General features: G+C 29.4%; 1 protein-coding gene across 3 annotated transcripts in view; it reads left to right on the top strand.

The window, feature by feature from the left end:
* The window catches only part of LOC108777194 (ecdysone receptor), a 58,304-nt gene that overhangs the window by 24,398 nt on the left and 14,636 nt on the right, over positions 1-19,270 (top strand). For all 3 annotated transcript variants that reach the window (XM_018544018.1, XM_018544017.1, XM_018544016.1), the window contains one exon: positions 15,071-15,519. In XM_018544018.1, coding sequence (XP_018399520.1) covers positions 15,071-15,519 — 449 coding nt within the window. The remainder of the gene's footprint in view (positions 1-15,070; positions 15,520-19,270) is intronic.

Here is a 19,270-nt window from a genome sequence, read left to right as displayed (position 1 = left end):
TCTTTAGTTTTATAACTAGAACTATTGATATATTAAGTTTTAAAGATAGAACTCTTTGGATTATTGCACTTTACATCTCATACGTTCAAAATTCGGTGAGATGCTATGGATGGTAAGACGGGAAGTCAGCATCTCAGTTTTTAAAACGTTTTTTCTTGACGTAATTCGAATAGAACTATTGATAAAACCGATATAGAACTGTAAAACTATTGTGAATGCGAGCAAAACTAGTGTCATTTCATGATATATATTATATGATATGCCAGCATCACAGACGTTTTAAACATTCATTTTTCTTTGGCACTGTTGTATCAATGCAATTGTCATCCGTTATCCCATGCTGCCATCTATTATTTCGTATCGCCACTATTATGCGCAAATTGTCAAGTATTATCACTGTATTGCTATGTATTGCTATATATTGCTAGCATATTCCTACTATTGCTAGTATTGCTAGCATTGTCTGTTTTATTACTGTATTGCCGCAATATATTTCTGAAAAAGTGTACAGTGATTCCCATATAGTGATTGACTCCTCGAATAAAAGATAATGCTCAGCATTGCTCTTTAGATCCTATAATAATACATGTAATGTCTCAAGGATGATTAAGACTTTGTTTAATATATTGTACATAAGAAACTTACAATATTAAGGGCCAATTGTTCCATCTTTTGGTAAAGTTTACCTGTTAGATAAGTAGCGAGATTATCCAATTACGCGTGCACGGATTGCCAGATTTACCTAACAAATAAACTTTACCGAAAGATGGAACAATCGACCCTAAGTGTATGTACCAATCGGTATTGATTACAATTGTAACATATTTTATGAAAATAAATCGCTATTGGTTATGATGTGATAGTTCTCGTAGTGTATCAAAATATAATCTATGCAGCATTTCAATATCTTTGTTACAGTTGATACCATTTGAACTTTGAGGTAAAAACGAAAAGTAAGATGATACAAATAGGTGCAAACCAAGTTAATTTTATTGCATATTAAACATTTTTTTTAAGTCGAGTGATTTCACCTAGGTTTTGTTGTTGAGGTCACTTAACAGAAAAAAAATATAATCCAAACTCACTTTCAATGGTACAAAGTACAAATTCAGTTTTGTTCATTTTTGCCCTTGTGTTTTTTTTTTATGGCTCTGCCAGCTTAAACTAACAGCACCACTGTTTTTCTTGGAAATGACACATAATATAGAATTGTTCCTGATAGTACAAATTCTATCCTATTGATTTGTGATATTATTTTTCTTTTTTTTCTCGTATTTTGAATTAGTCCTGCTAACTTAATATTAACCTAACAACGCTACGTTTTAGTTTTAAATGGCACAGGGTACAAAATTTTTATTGGTGGTACAAATCAATATAAAATAAGCACTAAAAATTCCGGTAGGTTCGATTTGATTTTGTTGATTTGGTATTGCTAGCTTTATAGAGTTTATGTTTTACATTATACAGTATATTCTTTAAATTAATTTACGACTTTCGATTAAACTTGTATAAAATGTCATGTTGAACTTTGAGTTTGTGTTAAGTATCATCAGGTTATCAAGAGATGTGATATCGTTTCACGTTAAATATATTTATATTGTCATGTACACATGGGACAATAATATGTACGAATATGCACATATGTATTTAGAAGTTAAATTTTTCTGTGTAATATTTAAGAAAATTTTTTTGCGGTTAATAACATATAATGATTTTTTATTTTTCGAAGGAAAAAAATCGATAAATTATAAATAAATAAAATCTCTTTGTAAATACGAGTTTACTGGATTTTGAGCATACTTCTTTCGGATGGCATTTGGAAACTAATTTCATTTTTATAAATATTAATATATTAATATATAAAAAAAAGTAGATATATTTATATAATAAAGTACTTAACGTTTTTGGAAATTTCCAGAAATTTGTGAAATCAAATAAATTTTTAGGCTAATTTTTTACGTAATTTGTAAATAAAAGTATTATTTTAATTATTATAAATTAAAAGCGATATTATAACAACATTATTAATTTTTAAATTTTTAATAACCTTGCATAATATTAAGATTTACTTTTATTGAACGTTTGGACTATTTCTATCAGGGATATAACGGATAGTAAAGGAACCGAATACCGGATATTGAATATCTGAAAAGAATGTGACGTTAGATATCCTATATTTACTTGGATATTTGGTAGGGTAATTATTGTATACCAGATATTTTTTCGGATATCCAGTACAAAAAGTTCCCCAAAATTCTTAAAAGAGAAGGCAAGAGAATAGCGATGATGATAATTAACCGGCCGTGGAACAGGGTTATTTGCAATTAATTAGTTTCAAGATTGCTTAGTAATCAAAGTTTAATATTAATAAATTTTCCATGATGAACAATAACGTTTCAGCATTTTCCGGTGACAATCTATTTATATTTTCAACATAAATGAATTTTTTTACGCTGTAAAATCTTTTCGAATACAGAAAATGGTAGCACTTAAGTATTTCAAATCGAAGTTTTCAAATTAAGATGTTCTTTTTCGTATTATTAACAGAGATTTACTTTTCTAATGGTTCTATAAAGGTTTAGTAGGGAATAATTGACATGTTCTTATTCTTATCATTTTCTTTTTTAATGTAAAATTTCAAAGAGAACATTAAGTTTTATTTCTCATCACTATATCTAAACAAATTTTTATACGTTGGATTTTTTTGTATCATTATATGATTTTTTTCTTAATGAATCGTAAAATTTACGATATCTTCTCAAACTGTTCACACAATCACACCACATTACAGCAGACAGAGTCTTTAAGTTTGTTTTTCTTAGCGATGCATGTGCAATCAGCATTATGCATTTTATGTATATCTTATTCTTATTTTACGTCTAATTAAATAAATGATAAAGATATCATATAATGACATAATAGCTCTGATGCTGTTGATATTGCGCTACCTGAATATAGTCTTAGCTAAACTTCTTGCACATTTTATCTTTTTCTTTATTTTCCCAACGTGAAAAGAAAAAAAGGAAAGATGAACTGCAAGAAGTTCAGTTGAAACAAATAGAATTCTACATTAATGATGCAAACTTTTAATATACCTATAAAATTTTAGCCAGATATATATATTGCCGAATATTAATAATGTTATCTTAATATTAAAAAAGTATTAAATATCGATATTTTTCGAGTATCTGATGCATCTTTAATTTCTATCAAATCATTATAATTCTTAAAATTTATTTAGTCTAAATAAATAATCTTTTTAAAAATATCTAAAGTTTGATCACTTTTGGCTTTCCAATCAATTTGATAATCTATAAAGTATAAATAATACAAAGAAAATAATGTACAAAGCCATAGGAGTGTCAATCGCAGGTTATTTATTTTGCGAAAAACAATTTAACCGATAACAAATTTTATTTCCAGTTTGAGTTATCTTCAGCATTAGCTAAAAAATAATGTTACCACAACAATTGAGATTACTGCATCGCTATTACAATATCTTCATTCTTTCAATCTGTGCGTGACCATCATGGAACAGTTATGAGACAAGAGTAAGTTTAACACAGTTACAACAACGCTGAGTTGCGATAAAATAACTCAAGATAGAAATAAAAAATTGTTGGAAATTATAAGAATTGAACAAACATAAATAAGATATCTTCACCTCATAAGGCCAATAAAGAAGTTACATATAAATAATATAAACATCGCAAATTGCACAATAATTAAAACTTCGTCACATGTTAAAAATTAAAAATTAGAAAGATAATAAAAATAAGTTTTGTCTGTCATTATAATGATCTGTTCTATAATAAACTCTCAGCTAAAACATTTCGGTCAAATTAGAAGTATAAAATTTAAACAATTGTTTTTATTATATTCAATGGCGAACTGCAAGTGTTCATAATAATTTTTAAATTTTTTCTGTACTGCTAATACGATGTCATCACATATTGACAAAACCCGCAATTACAGATTATAATAGAGGTTTCATTGGAGTGCCATAAGTTTGTTAATAAATTTTTGAGAAATCTAGACATACGTGATAAAATTTTTTATATAAATATACTTTTATATGATTGATATAAGTAAAACATGATATAAACAAACAGGTACTTCTAAAAAATACAATTACTTTGAATCATCTTCAGCATAATCTCAGTAAAATTTACAAAAAATCGTAAGAAATTTTTTTTTCATCAAACTTTTCCGTAGCATCTTGACGTAAGCTAAAGAGAAGCATGACAATATTTGAAATCCATATCTCAACACATCTTCATAGCTGGATGGAAATGATTGTACACCTATATCTCACAGACTGTAATAAGAAAGATCCAGAGCATCTAAAAATAAATTTAAACCAAATTTTTCTTTTTTATCTATCTAGTATTATTATACTATTATTTTATTGATATTACTTTTAAAATGTCAAAATATTTTATAACAATTTTATAATATTTCCAAATTTTTTTATCTCACATCTAATATTTTCAAATTGTAAATATATTATGGCTCGTATTCAGAACGCGCTTACAACGATGTTAGCGCTCTAACATGCTATAGTTTACGTTACGCGTACTATAGAATTTCAGAGATAAAAGCGCGCTTTTATCAATAAAAACGCGTTCTGAATATTGACCTATTTATATAAGTTATAAAATAATTTATAATATATATTATAAATTATTTTATAACTTATATAAATAGGTCAATATTCAGAACGCGTTTTTATTGATAAAAGCGCGCTTTTATCAATAAAAACGCGTTCTGAATATTGACCTATTTATATAAGTTATAAAATAATTTATAATATATATTATATATATTTTAAATTATTTAAATACAATTAAACTATTTTCAAAGCAATACTTTCAACTTATTAATATTTACACTGTTATGTTGTTGACAGTTCGCTTTTATTCAATTATAAGTACGAGTTAATCTAAGGGTGAGTAGGGAAATTACGGATGTTGTCGTGAACACGAATGATATACTATTACAAAATAGAGTAATGATAACATTTTATTTCTCATATCTAGTGATAATCTAACATATGTGTTGTGTTGTACTGTAATTACGTGACCATAGAACACTATTTAACATAAATGTCATTACATATTTTTAATAATTTTTGATGTGGAGAATGGAGTAATTGCAAATATACCTAATAAAAAAGTTAAATATAGAGCTGACGATTAATTATTTATCACTTATAGAAATCTTTATTCAACTATTATTTATACTATTGATATAATTATAATTTTAAACAAGAAACAAAAAAAAACTGATTTGATGTTACCTTGTGTAACGATATACAGTATAATTTCATAGATGATAATAAAACTTTAGATTTACAAAAGCGCATTTTTTTTATTAGGGATGCTGACAATTTTCCTGTTGGCTCAATCGTTTTACTTGATCGTTTATCGTCTATTAAATAATAAGTAAGTTTTTTATTGTTAGTAAATAAGCTCATAAATAAATAAGCTTAATAATTTTTTAATATAATATGATTATTAGATAAAAAAAATGACGAACTTTTGCACTGTGCTCTTGTAAATCTAGAGTTCTAAGCAGTAAGAGTTTTGCTTTTATTTAAAATTATAGTTTAGAATAAAAATATATGTAAATGTTAATTATTGTAATTTAAAGCTAAATAACTGGAGTATTTTTTAAATAAAGAGTTTCATTAGTTGATAAAATGAAATAATAATAGGCAGTTTTGTTTAATTTTTCTCTTAAATAAATTTTTCTCTTAAAGTGATGCTGGACGCCTGTATTATCGATAAAATAGCGTTTTTGACGTTTTCGTTTCTGTCGCAAAATAAAAATTCCTTTTCCACGACTTAAATATTCATGCTAATGTATCTATCTCTGATCTATATTGTGTCCAAAGCTGGAAAAAATATGAAATTACCGATTTTTTATCTATTTTTATCTTTAGCGTTGTTCGCCATACTGAGGTTAAATGGACAAAAAAATCTATAATTTTATACTTTTCCCAGCTTTGGACACACCAGGGGCAGGTACATTAGTTTAAATATTTAAATCGTGAAGAAGAAATTTTTATTCTGCGAAACTATTACGAAGAAATTAGACAGGAGCAAAAACGTCAAAAACGCTAATTTTATCGGTAATACAGGCGGCTCCAGCATTCCCTCAAGTGCCCGTAATTTCCTCACCCTCCTTTATTTTATAAAATAAGATAGTTATGTTTTTCTGTTGTAGGATTCTAGTTATATCTTTGACTTCTGCTTTATGTATTTTGCGAAATATTATAAAAACATTCGACACGATTTTATTTTTGAATTTTATATTTGGAATTTTCTAATTCACGATGTTGGCAGTGTTTTGATGCCAGATGTACTGCTAGTACTGAAAATCTATAGTGCATGTTATAGTGTAGATTATACGTTCACTATAGATTTTCAGTACTGGAAATGTATGTCAGAACACAACCGTTATTGATTGATAACGCACACCACTTATTGTACACCGATTGTACATGTAACGTTCAATAGCTTTTTGTTAATTCATCGAGTTAGTACGTATATTTTTAAGAAATGATAGTAATTATAATATTATATTTGTATATACTTATAATATACATATAATGCAAGTAAAATAATTATTTTAATTATAAAATACGTAATTTGTTTTCGTACGACAATTTCTATACGAAAAATAAAAAATATACGTATTATATCTACATAAAAATATATATATTTATACAAACATATTCTTTAAAAACATGCTGATTTAAAGAAATTAAATTTGATTGTTACTTAATCTCGGTTTTTTATTAGTCTACCTACATGGCCGTTTTCAATTTATTCAAACGGGATAAAGCAAACATTTTACGCGAAGCAATAAGATCTATCTGCACCCCTTGTTGTACCCCTTCGAAAGGCGTTCGACTTTCTACCCGAAGTTTGCCCCTTTCCTCATCCTTGTGCTTAGGACTTTTCGATCTTCTATACGAAGTAACTTAATTATTAACAAATAAAGTTCCTCGCTTTGCATGGAAAGTTGAACGCCCTGCGGCAGGATGTGGAGTGCACCTCGCTTTACGTAGACAGTCATTATGCAATTAGAAAAGGGTGTGAAATAGTTTTAATATTGTATGTAACAAAAATAATATCGTTATTTTTTAAACCTTGGTAAACCTTTTAAAGATCACTCAGGATCATGATATATACATATATCATAATACAATATCAGGAATATGCTACATATAGTAAGGTTATCAGAACTGTGATAATGTATTATTGTTAACATAGACTACGTTTATGAGGCGTCGACTGTCTTGGTGCGATTGATTCGCGATCTGTAGATGCGAGTTCAGTTCCATTTTACGCCCACATACGCGTCAATTTCACGTTTAAGGAGTCGAAAATGAATCTATCTGGTGATTAAGAGATCTCTATAATCACCAGCGCCATTCAGAACCGACGTTGAATAATCTTCGATAAAGTTAGCAACCCACCGAAAAAGTTTGAATCAAATGCTCAAAGTGCCAAGATAAAGTGTCAGAATCTCAATCTTCTTAATCTGGAAGGAAAAGCAGGCTTAAAGCCTATGTTTCACGAAGAAGAATAAACAGAAGATTATGTTTACATGGCTCGATTTACGCTAAAGTTATAACATCGAAACTGGCCAATCGTGTAAAAGTGTAAACGTAGCTATCGTCTCCAAATCTGTGCAGAATGTAGAAAATACAAAATGATCGCTTTTGCATTTTGTTTTCAAACTCATTTAATGATTATTAGAGATATTATAATAAGAGACTGGCATAAGTTCCAGTTGGATAGAAAGAGCGGACATAAGTCATAGAACACATTTGTACATAGGATAGAAAAGCAGAAGCCAATTAAAATTTGCGCTGTACTATTATCTGTTACTAGCGTGACTTTTGATTAGCTTCTGCCATTCTGTATCCAGCCAATCAAAAATTGCTTTATCTATGCAATCCAGTCTCTTATTATAGTGTCTTTACTGGTCATGCATTGTCAGCACCTCTAGCGTCAGATACTGTAACCGTACAAAATTTTCTGGATTGACGGTAGTGATAATAATTAAGTATCATAAAATCAAAGTTTATATGTATATTTCAATTCGATGTCGCAATATCTCTGTTCATAAGGCACGTAGAGGAACACACACACACACACACACACACACACACACAAAACACTTTCATCATTCTGAGTAGAAGCTATCGATTGTTATTTAGAACTTGTGATCGATTCAACCTTTATTGAGATCTGATAATCATGGTTCTGGAAAACTCGATAGCTTGCATAAAGGTACACGGTGGTTGGTCTTGTACATAATATTGCTGCGCGTACTTATATAGGGTGCGTTCGAGGAGATACTACTCGTGCTATTTAGCGCCTTAGGCTGTTTATGGAACTGCAGATAGCGCTAATAAACACAATTATGTCACTAACTGTAGCATTTTATATCATAACTGCGCGCTATCAACGCTATATTGCTTCTGAGATAGTGTATTGGTAGCGTTAGCGTTTGCAAGCTCTGTGGACATAATAGCACTGTTATATCACATACATATGGATTGAATGTGGTTTCGAGAACTGTTAAAGGTTATATAATTTCTTATATAATCCAAATTCATTTAAATACTGAAGAAGAATAGGTAATGGATTTTAGAAAAGAAAGGCGACAAGGAGAAAAAGTTAAAGATACTTTGAAAGAAAATATTGGCTGCTGCTACAACTTATTAAAAATGCTATGCCATATTCACAATCAGTCAATTTTCCTTTCAGTGTAATTCCAAATATATTGATATCGGTATTATTTTTAAAGAGATTTTTTATCGATTCTTAAATGTACTTTATTAACACAAAATATTATTTTTAATCAAAAATAATATTATAGCTCAACAATAATAAAATTAGTAACGATAACAAGGACTACAAGCCAAAATAACTTAATTTAATAAAATGATAGACTATTTACATACAAATGTTTTAATACCGATCGGGTTATTATGAATGTTAAATAACAATTAAAAAGGCCGATAAACTTTGAGAGTATAAACGTACAAAACCTTGCGCAATCTTCTATTAAAATGTTGACATCTGTGAAGTTGGCCTCCCGTTACTTCAAATGGTGTTGTTTTCGCTGCTTTAATCAATGGAACTTTTCTTAAATTTGTTATAGAACTCTAGAACCCTTTGGCAACCAGAACTCTGCTTATTTTTTCAAAATTTTGACAATGAGGGGCCCAGCTTCACAGACGTAAAATATTGCATATTTTGCTGCTATTATTATGAGATTCCTGGTTATATTCACGAACATTAGTATAAAGCCGAGAAGTTATTAAAATCTCACGTAAGTCAATTCTACAAACGCTTTCATCTTATTGTTAGTCAAATTAATAAAACCAACAGTGATAGTTAAAAAGAAAAGAAGCACATTGCGATTCGAGTCAAGAGTGTATAATTAATTGTAACCATCTCAAGAGACTATGTGATTACTAATGATAATTAGTACTTTATACCTTTGTTGTTCATGGAACTTGCTAACACTATGGCGTTATTGATTTTACGAACAGCATTGATAGCATTTGCATTCATGGCGCTAATAGCGTCTCTTCGAACGCACCCTTAGCACGAGACACTACCGTGTCTTCTGCAGATATCGAGTAAAATAGCCCAAGAGTATGTCTAAAAGTACGAATGGAGTTTTACAGCGTAATTATTAGATTGTAGCAGCTGTAATTTACACAAAATATACTTTTTTGGTTAGCCAATTTATTTATTTAAATCTAAAATGGTTAATGAGAGCAATGGCGCATTTAACAAGTGCAATTAAAAACATTTACGTATTTTTTAATACATACAATAAAATTATTTATTTAACTTGTTCGAACGTTTTGACTCACTTTGGAGTCTTCCTCAGTAAAATTCAAGTTACTTATTGTTAGTGTACCTTTCACTCTCTTCTCAAGGTCAGTCACTTCTAGATATCCACATTCGGAGCAGGACGTATCAAATTGTTGTTTATAAAAGGTGTGCATAAATTTTAGGTATGCAAGCTCTTGAAGTAGCACTCGAATTATGAAAGAAATAAATAGTGCTAGAAATATAGTCATGCTTTTATATCTTTAACATTTGATGGTCAGTAATAATCTTATTGGCCAGATTTTGCTTAATTATTGTACTGTCGAACGATCATTGCTTTTAAAAGTTAATAAAACGCCGTATTAACTTTACGGATACGATACGGATCTGGAAATAATTTTATTGGATTATTAAACTGATATATGTAGAACGCTTGAGCGTTGATGACAACGGTGCACGAAATTTTAATATTTTAACAATTAATTTGAGTATTTTATGTATTTTTTTATATAATCGCGAAATAACATTTTTCAATTTGTATTTAAATAAATTTTTAAACATTTTCGCAAAACCACTCTTTCCATATATATACACACTAATTATAAAAAAATTTAAATTTAAATTCTCTAAACTATAATTATAACATGTTTACATTTTTTTAAGTAAATAAGCTGGATTTAATTTTAAAAAGAAAATAAGGAAATATTTTTTATTATAGTTTTCTGTTTGAAAAAGTTAATTATCAAGAAATTAAATTCACGAATTTAAAATTAAAACAATTTTGTTTCAAAATTGTCTCGAAACTTTTGTTTCTGTATTGTAAATTGCTAAAATTATATATTTTTTGTTTGAGAAAGCATGAAATGCTTGCGCACGCGCACACACGCACACACCAAGAGACACGTTAGTGTCTCGGCTCTATTGCAAGCACAGCAATATACATATATACAGGGTGTATAAAAAGTCTGAAAGTGGTCAAATACCTCGAAAATAAAATATTTTTGAGAAAAATGTTTTAAACAATGATTGTAGAGTTTGAAACTATTCATTCATTGATCACATCCGTTTGATCGTAGGTGTTTCCAAGGTCAAGTCAAGATAAAATCAATCTTTTTAAACAAAATATCCTATTTTTTTATTCCAGAATCTAATAACTGATGTCAAGAGCATTTTGAAACATTATAATAAAGTTATTTTTTATTAAGTACTTTTCGGGTTATGAGATTTAAATATTAAAGTATCGTCGGGGTATTAGCATTATTAGCAAGGTGTCCAAGCAACGGTTAAAACCTCTTGAATGTTGAACATTTTTTGAGGAATTAAAACCATTTCGATCTTTTTTTATAATAATTTAAAAGAAAAAAAATAAAAAGTACAAAAAAGCGGAGAAAACTATTAAAAATGGATATTTTGAAACTTAATATCGGATAAGCCGTGTTTAAGTCGTCGTGATCACTGTCTTAAAAAATAATTATACTTTAAAAAATAATGTTTTTAATGTCTTTCAGAAGGTAAATGTAATTAAAAAAAAATTTTTAGAATACTTGTAAAACCCATGGGAAAATAACCCCGCAAACGTAAATGGATTGAAATGGATTAAAATAGATTCAGATTTTCAGAAATACGCGGATTCATAAATGTTACAATAAATCCTTTTCAATTTTGAATACATTTTTATATATTTATAGAAATTGTACGGAGCATATCTGTATGTTTTTCAATCTAAAAATAATATCAGCTTTTTCAGTGCATCAATACTGTTCAATTCAAAATTTTGGATAGAAAACGCAAATATCTATAAAATTTCTTTTCAATAATTTATGTGACTTAAAAAAAATAGTTCATCTTTTTTCCGTGATTATACGTGTATGAAGGAATTTCTTAAGAAAAAAATATACAATTTATTTTTAATGTACACAAAAAATATTTATATTTAAAAATTTTTTTTATATTTAGTTCAGAAATTTATATGGAAATATCCACAGAAAAAATAAAGTTTTCAGAAATATCATTTTAAAATTTAAATAAACATTTTGTTAAAAAATATGTATTTGTGTGTATGAATACGTATTTTTTAAGGATTCCTGCGCGAAAATCTAATTTTTTCTCTCGCTTTATGTACGAGATTGTGTCTATGTTTTTCCACTTCCTCTTTTCACACGCTCGCTTAACTAACTATAGTCTAGAAGGAAACGAAGCAGTGCTCACTGGCCCGTTTTAGCTTTCGTCTCTGAGCTGAAAACAGCGCAGTGCGGTGGGAGAAATAGAGAGAGAAACACTTGCTATTTGTTAGGTAAGACAAGAGAACAAGGAGGACACGAGTGACTGTGTGTGTTCACTTGTATAGACATTCACCAAGAAAGCCAGAGTCAAGGCCGCTCACTGCTACGTCGTGACAGAGAAGTACTAACCAACATGGAAACCTTGCTAAAGAATATTAAAACCCGCAACGTTTCGTGCGTTGTCTCTCGATTTAGCGTAGAAATGGACGTAATATTCAATCGAGGTGTTCAAAATATATATTCTTTTACTTTATTATAATAATAATAAATATTTATGGGGGCTTGCTTTACATTTAATACAGAAACACAATTTATAAAAGTAATAATAGATATAAATAATGAATGTAATATTGAAAATATTCTTTGAAACATGTACAAGCTATATATTAATCGACTTGTTTATTTTATGTTTATTGTATGTATAAAAATATGTGTAGTTTTGGATATATGTTATCCAATTTTACATTATTTTTTAGAATTTTAGAGTTAGCTAATGTTTTTTTAATGAAAATATCAAAAAGAATTGGCATTAATCACGATTCCTAATTTCTAATTATGTATTCTTATAACTAAATATTAAACCTTTTTGTTAAAGATTAAACTTAGATTATATAAATTAAGAATTATATATTATTTTCTCTTTTAAGATTTGTAATCATAAATGACCGTTATGTGTGATATTTAAAAAATCTTAATAAATATTCAAATTTAAAATATTGGTACTGTCACGAACCGTGGCTATTTATTTAAAAATAAATATTCGTTTTCGGGTCAATACATTAAAGTTAATACTGTACTCGGGATTTGACAAGGTTGCGCGGTTTAACTATGAATAAGTATCAAATTTTATATTTACGATATATCGAGAATTACTTTTTAAAATTATTTTATAATTTGGATAATAAATTTGACGTTTAATTTTGATCAATTTATATTTTTGAGTAGATTTATTATTACTATTATTAACATTATTTTTATAATTATTAATATAATTATTTCGGAAAGTGTCTGGATGGATTTCAATTGGATTTCGGAATTGATAAAGTTTTCAGTAAAGTGTGAAATAGTTAGTATTTAAAAATAAATTTTGCTAGACTAGAAGTTATTTCTTTTTAATCTGAACTTGCTGTCCGGCCCTTCTAGGCATTCAAAACTACTTGAATTAATAATTTCTGAAACGAACAGTTATCACTTGAAAAGATGTTTACACTATTGCCACACAAGAACCCTTCTTCGCTACGTTCTTTGTCAGCGACAGGTTTCCAAATTTAAAAGTTCAGCTTGAGATTAAAATATTAGATTATAATAATAGAGGAAAGTCACTGATACTGACATAGGTCTTCTGAAGCAACACTTCTTTATTTTTCAGAAATAAACTATTGCTTGCACTCACTTTATTAATATTATATAGTATAATAAAAACATGATCTGTTTAACTAATTAAACAAGTACAAACTTATAATTTATATGTTTGTGGCTTGTTTGTATACTATATCATCAAAAAACGAATTCTACGAATACGAAAATAAAATTCTTAGGATTTACAATAAAAGGTACAAGTGGTACTATTATATTCTTACCAAATTAAAAAGTAAAACCCAAGTGATATTTAAAAATGCAGTGGAACTATCTTCACCAAATTAAAAAGTAAAACGTAAGTGATACTATGTTTAAAAATGCAAATGGTACTATCCTTATTATTTATTTAATTCTAATAACACGTATCATTTGTATAAAAGATTTGATATCAACAACTGCTCCAAGTTAAATTCTATCAAATTAAAACACAAATAGTACTATCTTTATTATTTATTTACTTAATTCTACCGATATGTAACATGAGTATATGAAGTATAAGGGAGGGTGAGAGTCGCTTCGCGTGGAAAGTCTTGCGCCTCTTGGCAGGGAGGAAGTGAGGTGAGAGTCGCTTTACTTGTACAGTCGCGCGTCCCTAAGCAGGGGGAAGAGAGGAAATAAAGGGAAAAACAAAACCTGAGACCTTTTAAGGTCATGACCGTGACGACATATATAATATATTTAGTTCAAGATCACACAGCTGAGACTGAGACTTTCATAAAAAGAAATTATATTTCATTTTTTTATATACAGTTGAAAAAAATATGTTGGATTTAACATAAATCCGCATGTCCCAATCGCAAACGGTCCACTTAAATTTTCGTGTCAATTTAACATATTTTTTCCAACTGTGTATATGTTTTTTACTTATGAGAAATAAAATTCTTTTCCACGTCTATCTACCGGCGATATTAATATAGGAAATTTTAGGATAGGCTGTATAATGACACGAGACAGAAAATTTACCAACAATATATTGGTGTGATATTGACCAAATTTTTTATGAATTGTACTATAGATATATTGGCAGTATACCAATTATTTCGATCCTGAAATCCAATGCACTATTTTTGACAATTTTAGCATAGATGCGCGGTACTAAAAATTTGACAGTATATTAGTTTAGTAAAGTCGCTAGACATAATTTGTTTTCCTAATTTTTCAATATGAATATGGTATTAATAATCTATCAGCAACATACCGTTTCAATACTGATTCGATATATTTGTTTACTTTAGCCGATTTTTATACAGACATTATTCTGTTTTGTACATTACTTTTTTTTTTAACAAAGAAGACTCATAAGTATTTTTTTTTCATAAGTAGTGATTTTTTTGCAAAAATTAATTTTAGTACAATAAATCGATCCGAAGATCGCACATCTCTATTCAATACCAATTCACATTAGTTTGTGAGTATTCAGTACTGGTTAATGAAATTCTTCACTTGTACTACCAATAATTCCATACTACCATTGTAATCGTATAGTCGATTTATTTAAATATAACTAAATTCTTGTATAAATAACTAAACACTATAATAAACAAATTTATATTTTAATTTCAGGGCGAGATGAACTATCTCAGCCAGGTTCAATAAACGGCTACGGAAACAATTCTGGAGGAAGTGGTGGCGGAGGTGGCGGTAACAATAGTGGTGGCAGCGGTGGCGGAGGGAGCGGGGTTGGAAGTGGAGAAGGACTTGATGCGAAAAAAAGAAAAGGACCCACACCTCGACAACAAGAAGAATTGTGCCTTGTATGTGGCGATCGTGCGTCTGGTTATCATTACAACGCTCTTACATGCGAAGGCTGCAAGGGCTTTTTCAGACGAAGCATCACTAGGAACGCTGTATATCAGTGCAAATACGGCAATGGTTGCGAGATCGACATGTATATGCGCCGCAAGTGCCAGGAATGCAGACTAAAGAAGTGTTTAACGGTTGGCATGAGGCCGGAATGTGTTGTGCCCGAGTATCAATGTGCGGTAAAAAGAAAAGAGAAAAAAGCGCAGAAGGTAAATATATATATCTTATACGATTTTTTAAAAATTATTTTTATGAATTTGTAATATTTTTCTTCAAGCAATCATTTGATGCAAAGTTAAATAGTACAAATTTTAATGTAAAATATGACGTACCTTGTATAAAAGAGTATTGATAAAAAAATATTTATTTTTTGAACTTATCCTGAATCTTTTATATAACATAGTGCGATAAAAAATTGGTTGGTATATAGAAAATACATATAAAATTAAAAAAAAATAGTTATAATATGTAATTTTTTATTATACAGGGTGTTTGAGAAATAATGAAAAATTTTGTCACATAAGGGTAGAATAGATTTAATTTAGAAGAAAAGTCCTCTCTCTACCATTTTACAATTTTCGCAGTAGTTAACGAGATATTAATTTATAAAAATATCCAAATTCGCCTGGTTCATCGCCAAATGCAAGCGCGCGGCTGGATATGACTGTCCAGCGTGCAGGTCCGGATTTTTTGAGGATACCGATTTTCTAATGAATAAATGAGTTAGCCTGCACACCGAGCGACTGAACATGATTAGTTCTTACCTATGGAGCCAACCAATCAGACCTAGCCGCTTTGCTAGCTTGAACTCGCCCATAGTTTCTTATTTTTTGTAAAAACATTCTAAATTGGTATATATTACGAATAAATAAATTTACGTAACTAAATATATAAAAACATGTAGTAGAAGGCTCGTTAAGTTTTTCAAACTAATAATAAAGAGAGAAAGGGTATACGAGCAAACAAATTCGTTAAAACATTTAATTTTATTCTATATATTGCGAAGAATATTACGTATTTTTGGCGTTTCGTCCCAGTTTCCACTACTGGACTCATTAGTAAGGCATTGTAGTGGAAGCCTACCTTAGACGCCTGTGTAAGTTATTAAATCGAGATTCTATATAAAGAGATATACGCGTATCTCAGCACTTGCGAGAATTTGCGAATATCGATAGACCTCTAGCGGGTCGACGTAGTAATATTCTTCGCAATATTTACCCAAAGTAAGAACAATGTCCTATTAATCATTAACTAATATACGTAATCCCCCCCAAATTTGCGCGCCAAACATTCGTCGGTCTTGAAACGCAATTCCCATATTCCCCCCAAATTGCGCGCCGTACAATCGTCGGTCTTGAAGATCAACAATTTTTAAAGTGAGTATATCTCGGAAACCGTTGGTCCAATCGCTTTGAGCCCTGATACTTTTCGATAGAACTCATCGAGAACTATAAGAAACGCAACTCAAAACTACTCGGTACTCTCAAAAAAATTTTCAAAGATTTCTATTTTTTTTAAACTTTATTATATTTTAAAAATGTTTTTTATTTATCAAGAACTCTAGGTATTCACAAAATAGTTCTGTTAAGCTGATCAGAACTATGCGACCTTGAATTTCGTTAAAAAGTTAGCACCCCATTTTTAAAAAATTATTAAAAAATGATTATTAAGCGCATATGTCATTAAAAATCATAGAGAACTCTTCGTATCGTCAAAAAGAAGCAGGAATTATCATCAGAACTATTGTATCTAAAAATTAATTTTTCAAAAATTTTTAATTTTTTTTTTAATATTCGAAAATTTTTTTTACATATCAGGAACTCTAGGCAATCGCAAATTGAAGCTATTAAGCCGCTCAGAACTATTCCACCTCGAAATTCGATAAAAAGTTAGCACCCCATTTTTAAAAAATGTAAAAAAAATGTTTATTGAGCGGAACTCTTGTTATTAACTATAGGGAACTCTTCGTCTCGTCAAAAGGAAGTGGGAACTCTAATCAGAACTCCTGAGTACTATAGTTGGGGTGCTAACTTAACATACCCAAATATGTTTTTAAAAATAACTATGTATTTTTTTTATGCTTGATTAACTAATTTATTCTATTCTCTATTCTCTTTCTCTCTTTCTATCCATCCATCCATCTTTATCTCTGTCTAATGATTTATTTCATTAGCTTAAGAATAAAACTATCACAAAATGAATATTTTATGAGATATTTCATATTTTGTTTGTTTCTGTTAAAAAATATCAAAATATTTATGAAATTTTATCTGATGTTGACATTTTTATAACATTTTTGTTCTATTGTAAAATATTATAGAAGATCAATTTATGTAAAAAATGTATACCTTGACGTTTTTTTATTAATCAAATCGTTTAAATTGAAAAACTAAGAAATAATTATTTAGAATTATTTAAATATATTTTTGCAAGAAGAGAAGTTTTTCTTAAATTATTGAATTTTTATTATCTTATCCCTTCAGTAGTCGCGTGGGGATCAAACTAACTCAAATGCATGAACAAACGAACGTTTCTCCGTTGCATTTTTGTTTGTGACATTATCGTTTTTAGTAATCCTCTCTTCATAGTTTATCCTTGTGTCTATAACAAAGTAACCCCTATAAAGCTCAAAAATTTCATCAATAAATATTAGTTTTTGTATATTCTTTGGATTTGTCATTTTGATTCCTACGTGAACATGTATTCTGTAGTTTAATTCAGCATATTGTTTAACGTTTTATTTGAATGTTATTGTGTATTATTTTTATGAAATAATTTTCGGAATAATTAACAAGATATATTCGGGATAATTAACAAGATAAGCAGGTAAAATCGACGGTATAAACGATTCAGATAACTTTAAAATATTTTTCAGAGTTCTTTACGAAATATCTTAAAGATGCTTTTAAAGAACTTTTATGGATACCTTAAAGTTATCTTATGCTTTTATTTTAGACATTTTTCACATTGTAACTAAAAAAAGTTACGAGAATTGTAAAATGATAGAGAACTTTTTGACTTAATTTAGTCTGCTCTACTTGTCCACGAGCATTGTCGGAAAAGTTACTAGACATTTAATATAATTATGAAAAATATGTTTTTACATGTATTAATATTTTAGGTAACAATGTTATATTTGTGAGAGATATTTCTGTAGTTTGAGCCCGCATTCAGGAAATAGGCCAAAGCGTTCCCTGTCGATAGGATAGTTCGATCGTATTTTGGAGTCTGATTTGACAGATTCGAGTTTGAGTCAATTGTTGGTGGGGATACGCGTCTTTTTTAAGATTTTTCCTCTCAAACAAGAATCTAAAGCAATAGCCTTCGTCAGCGATCCATTCGCGCGATTAACTGGAATTGCGAGAAGAACTCGCGTAACAGTATTATCCCATCGAAGGTGTCGGATTTTAATTTGTAAGGTACATTTTCACGAGATGCTCCAACCGTTTCAACAACAAAAAGGATCAAAATTAACGCTTGATCGTAAATTTTGATCACGTGATTCTTTTTGTCCCTAAAACGGTCAGTTAGAATGGTTCGCCAAATTGAACTGTAACCGAATTCGCCGCGAGATTTAAGCTGGAAACACAATAGGCACTGGCAATAGGCAATAACGAGACGTCCAATCAGAGCTCTGAGGTATAAGTTCGATATTATATCTCAGAGCTCTGATTGGACGGATCATTATTCCCTGTTGCCTGTGCCTATTGCCTGTGTGCCTATTATGTTTCCAGCTTCAAACGCATTATCGTGCATGCCATCTTTAGAACTAAAAGTGATTCCATTTTCAAAAAATTTGTCTATACATTTTGTTGTGATCCGAAGTTCCGTAGTTTCCCTTGCACCTCCTTGTCTTGCTGTTGAAACCATGATGTAAGGAAACAAGATGAAACATTTCCGTTGATGCGTAGTAGAAGAGTGAATTTTGGACAAAATTTGATTGGCTGTTTCAGTATGCCA

The sequence above is a fragment of the Cyphomyrmex costatus genome, unplaced genomic scaffold, assembly GCF_001594065.2.
Source record: "Cyphomyrmex costatus isolate MS0001 unplaced genomic scaffold, Ccosl1.0 scaffold413, whole genome shotgun sequence".
NCBI lineage: Eukaryota > Metazoa > Arthropoda > Insecta > Hymenoptera > Formicidae > Cyphomyrmex > Cyphomyrmex costatus.
Note: the sequence above shows the minus strand (reverse complement) of the source record. Positions and strands in the feature narration are given on the sequence as shown.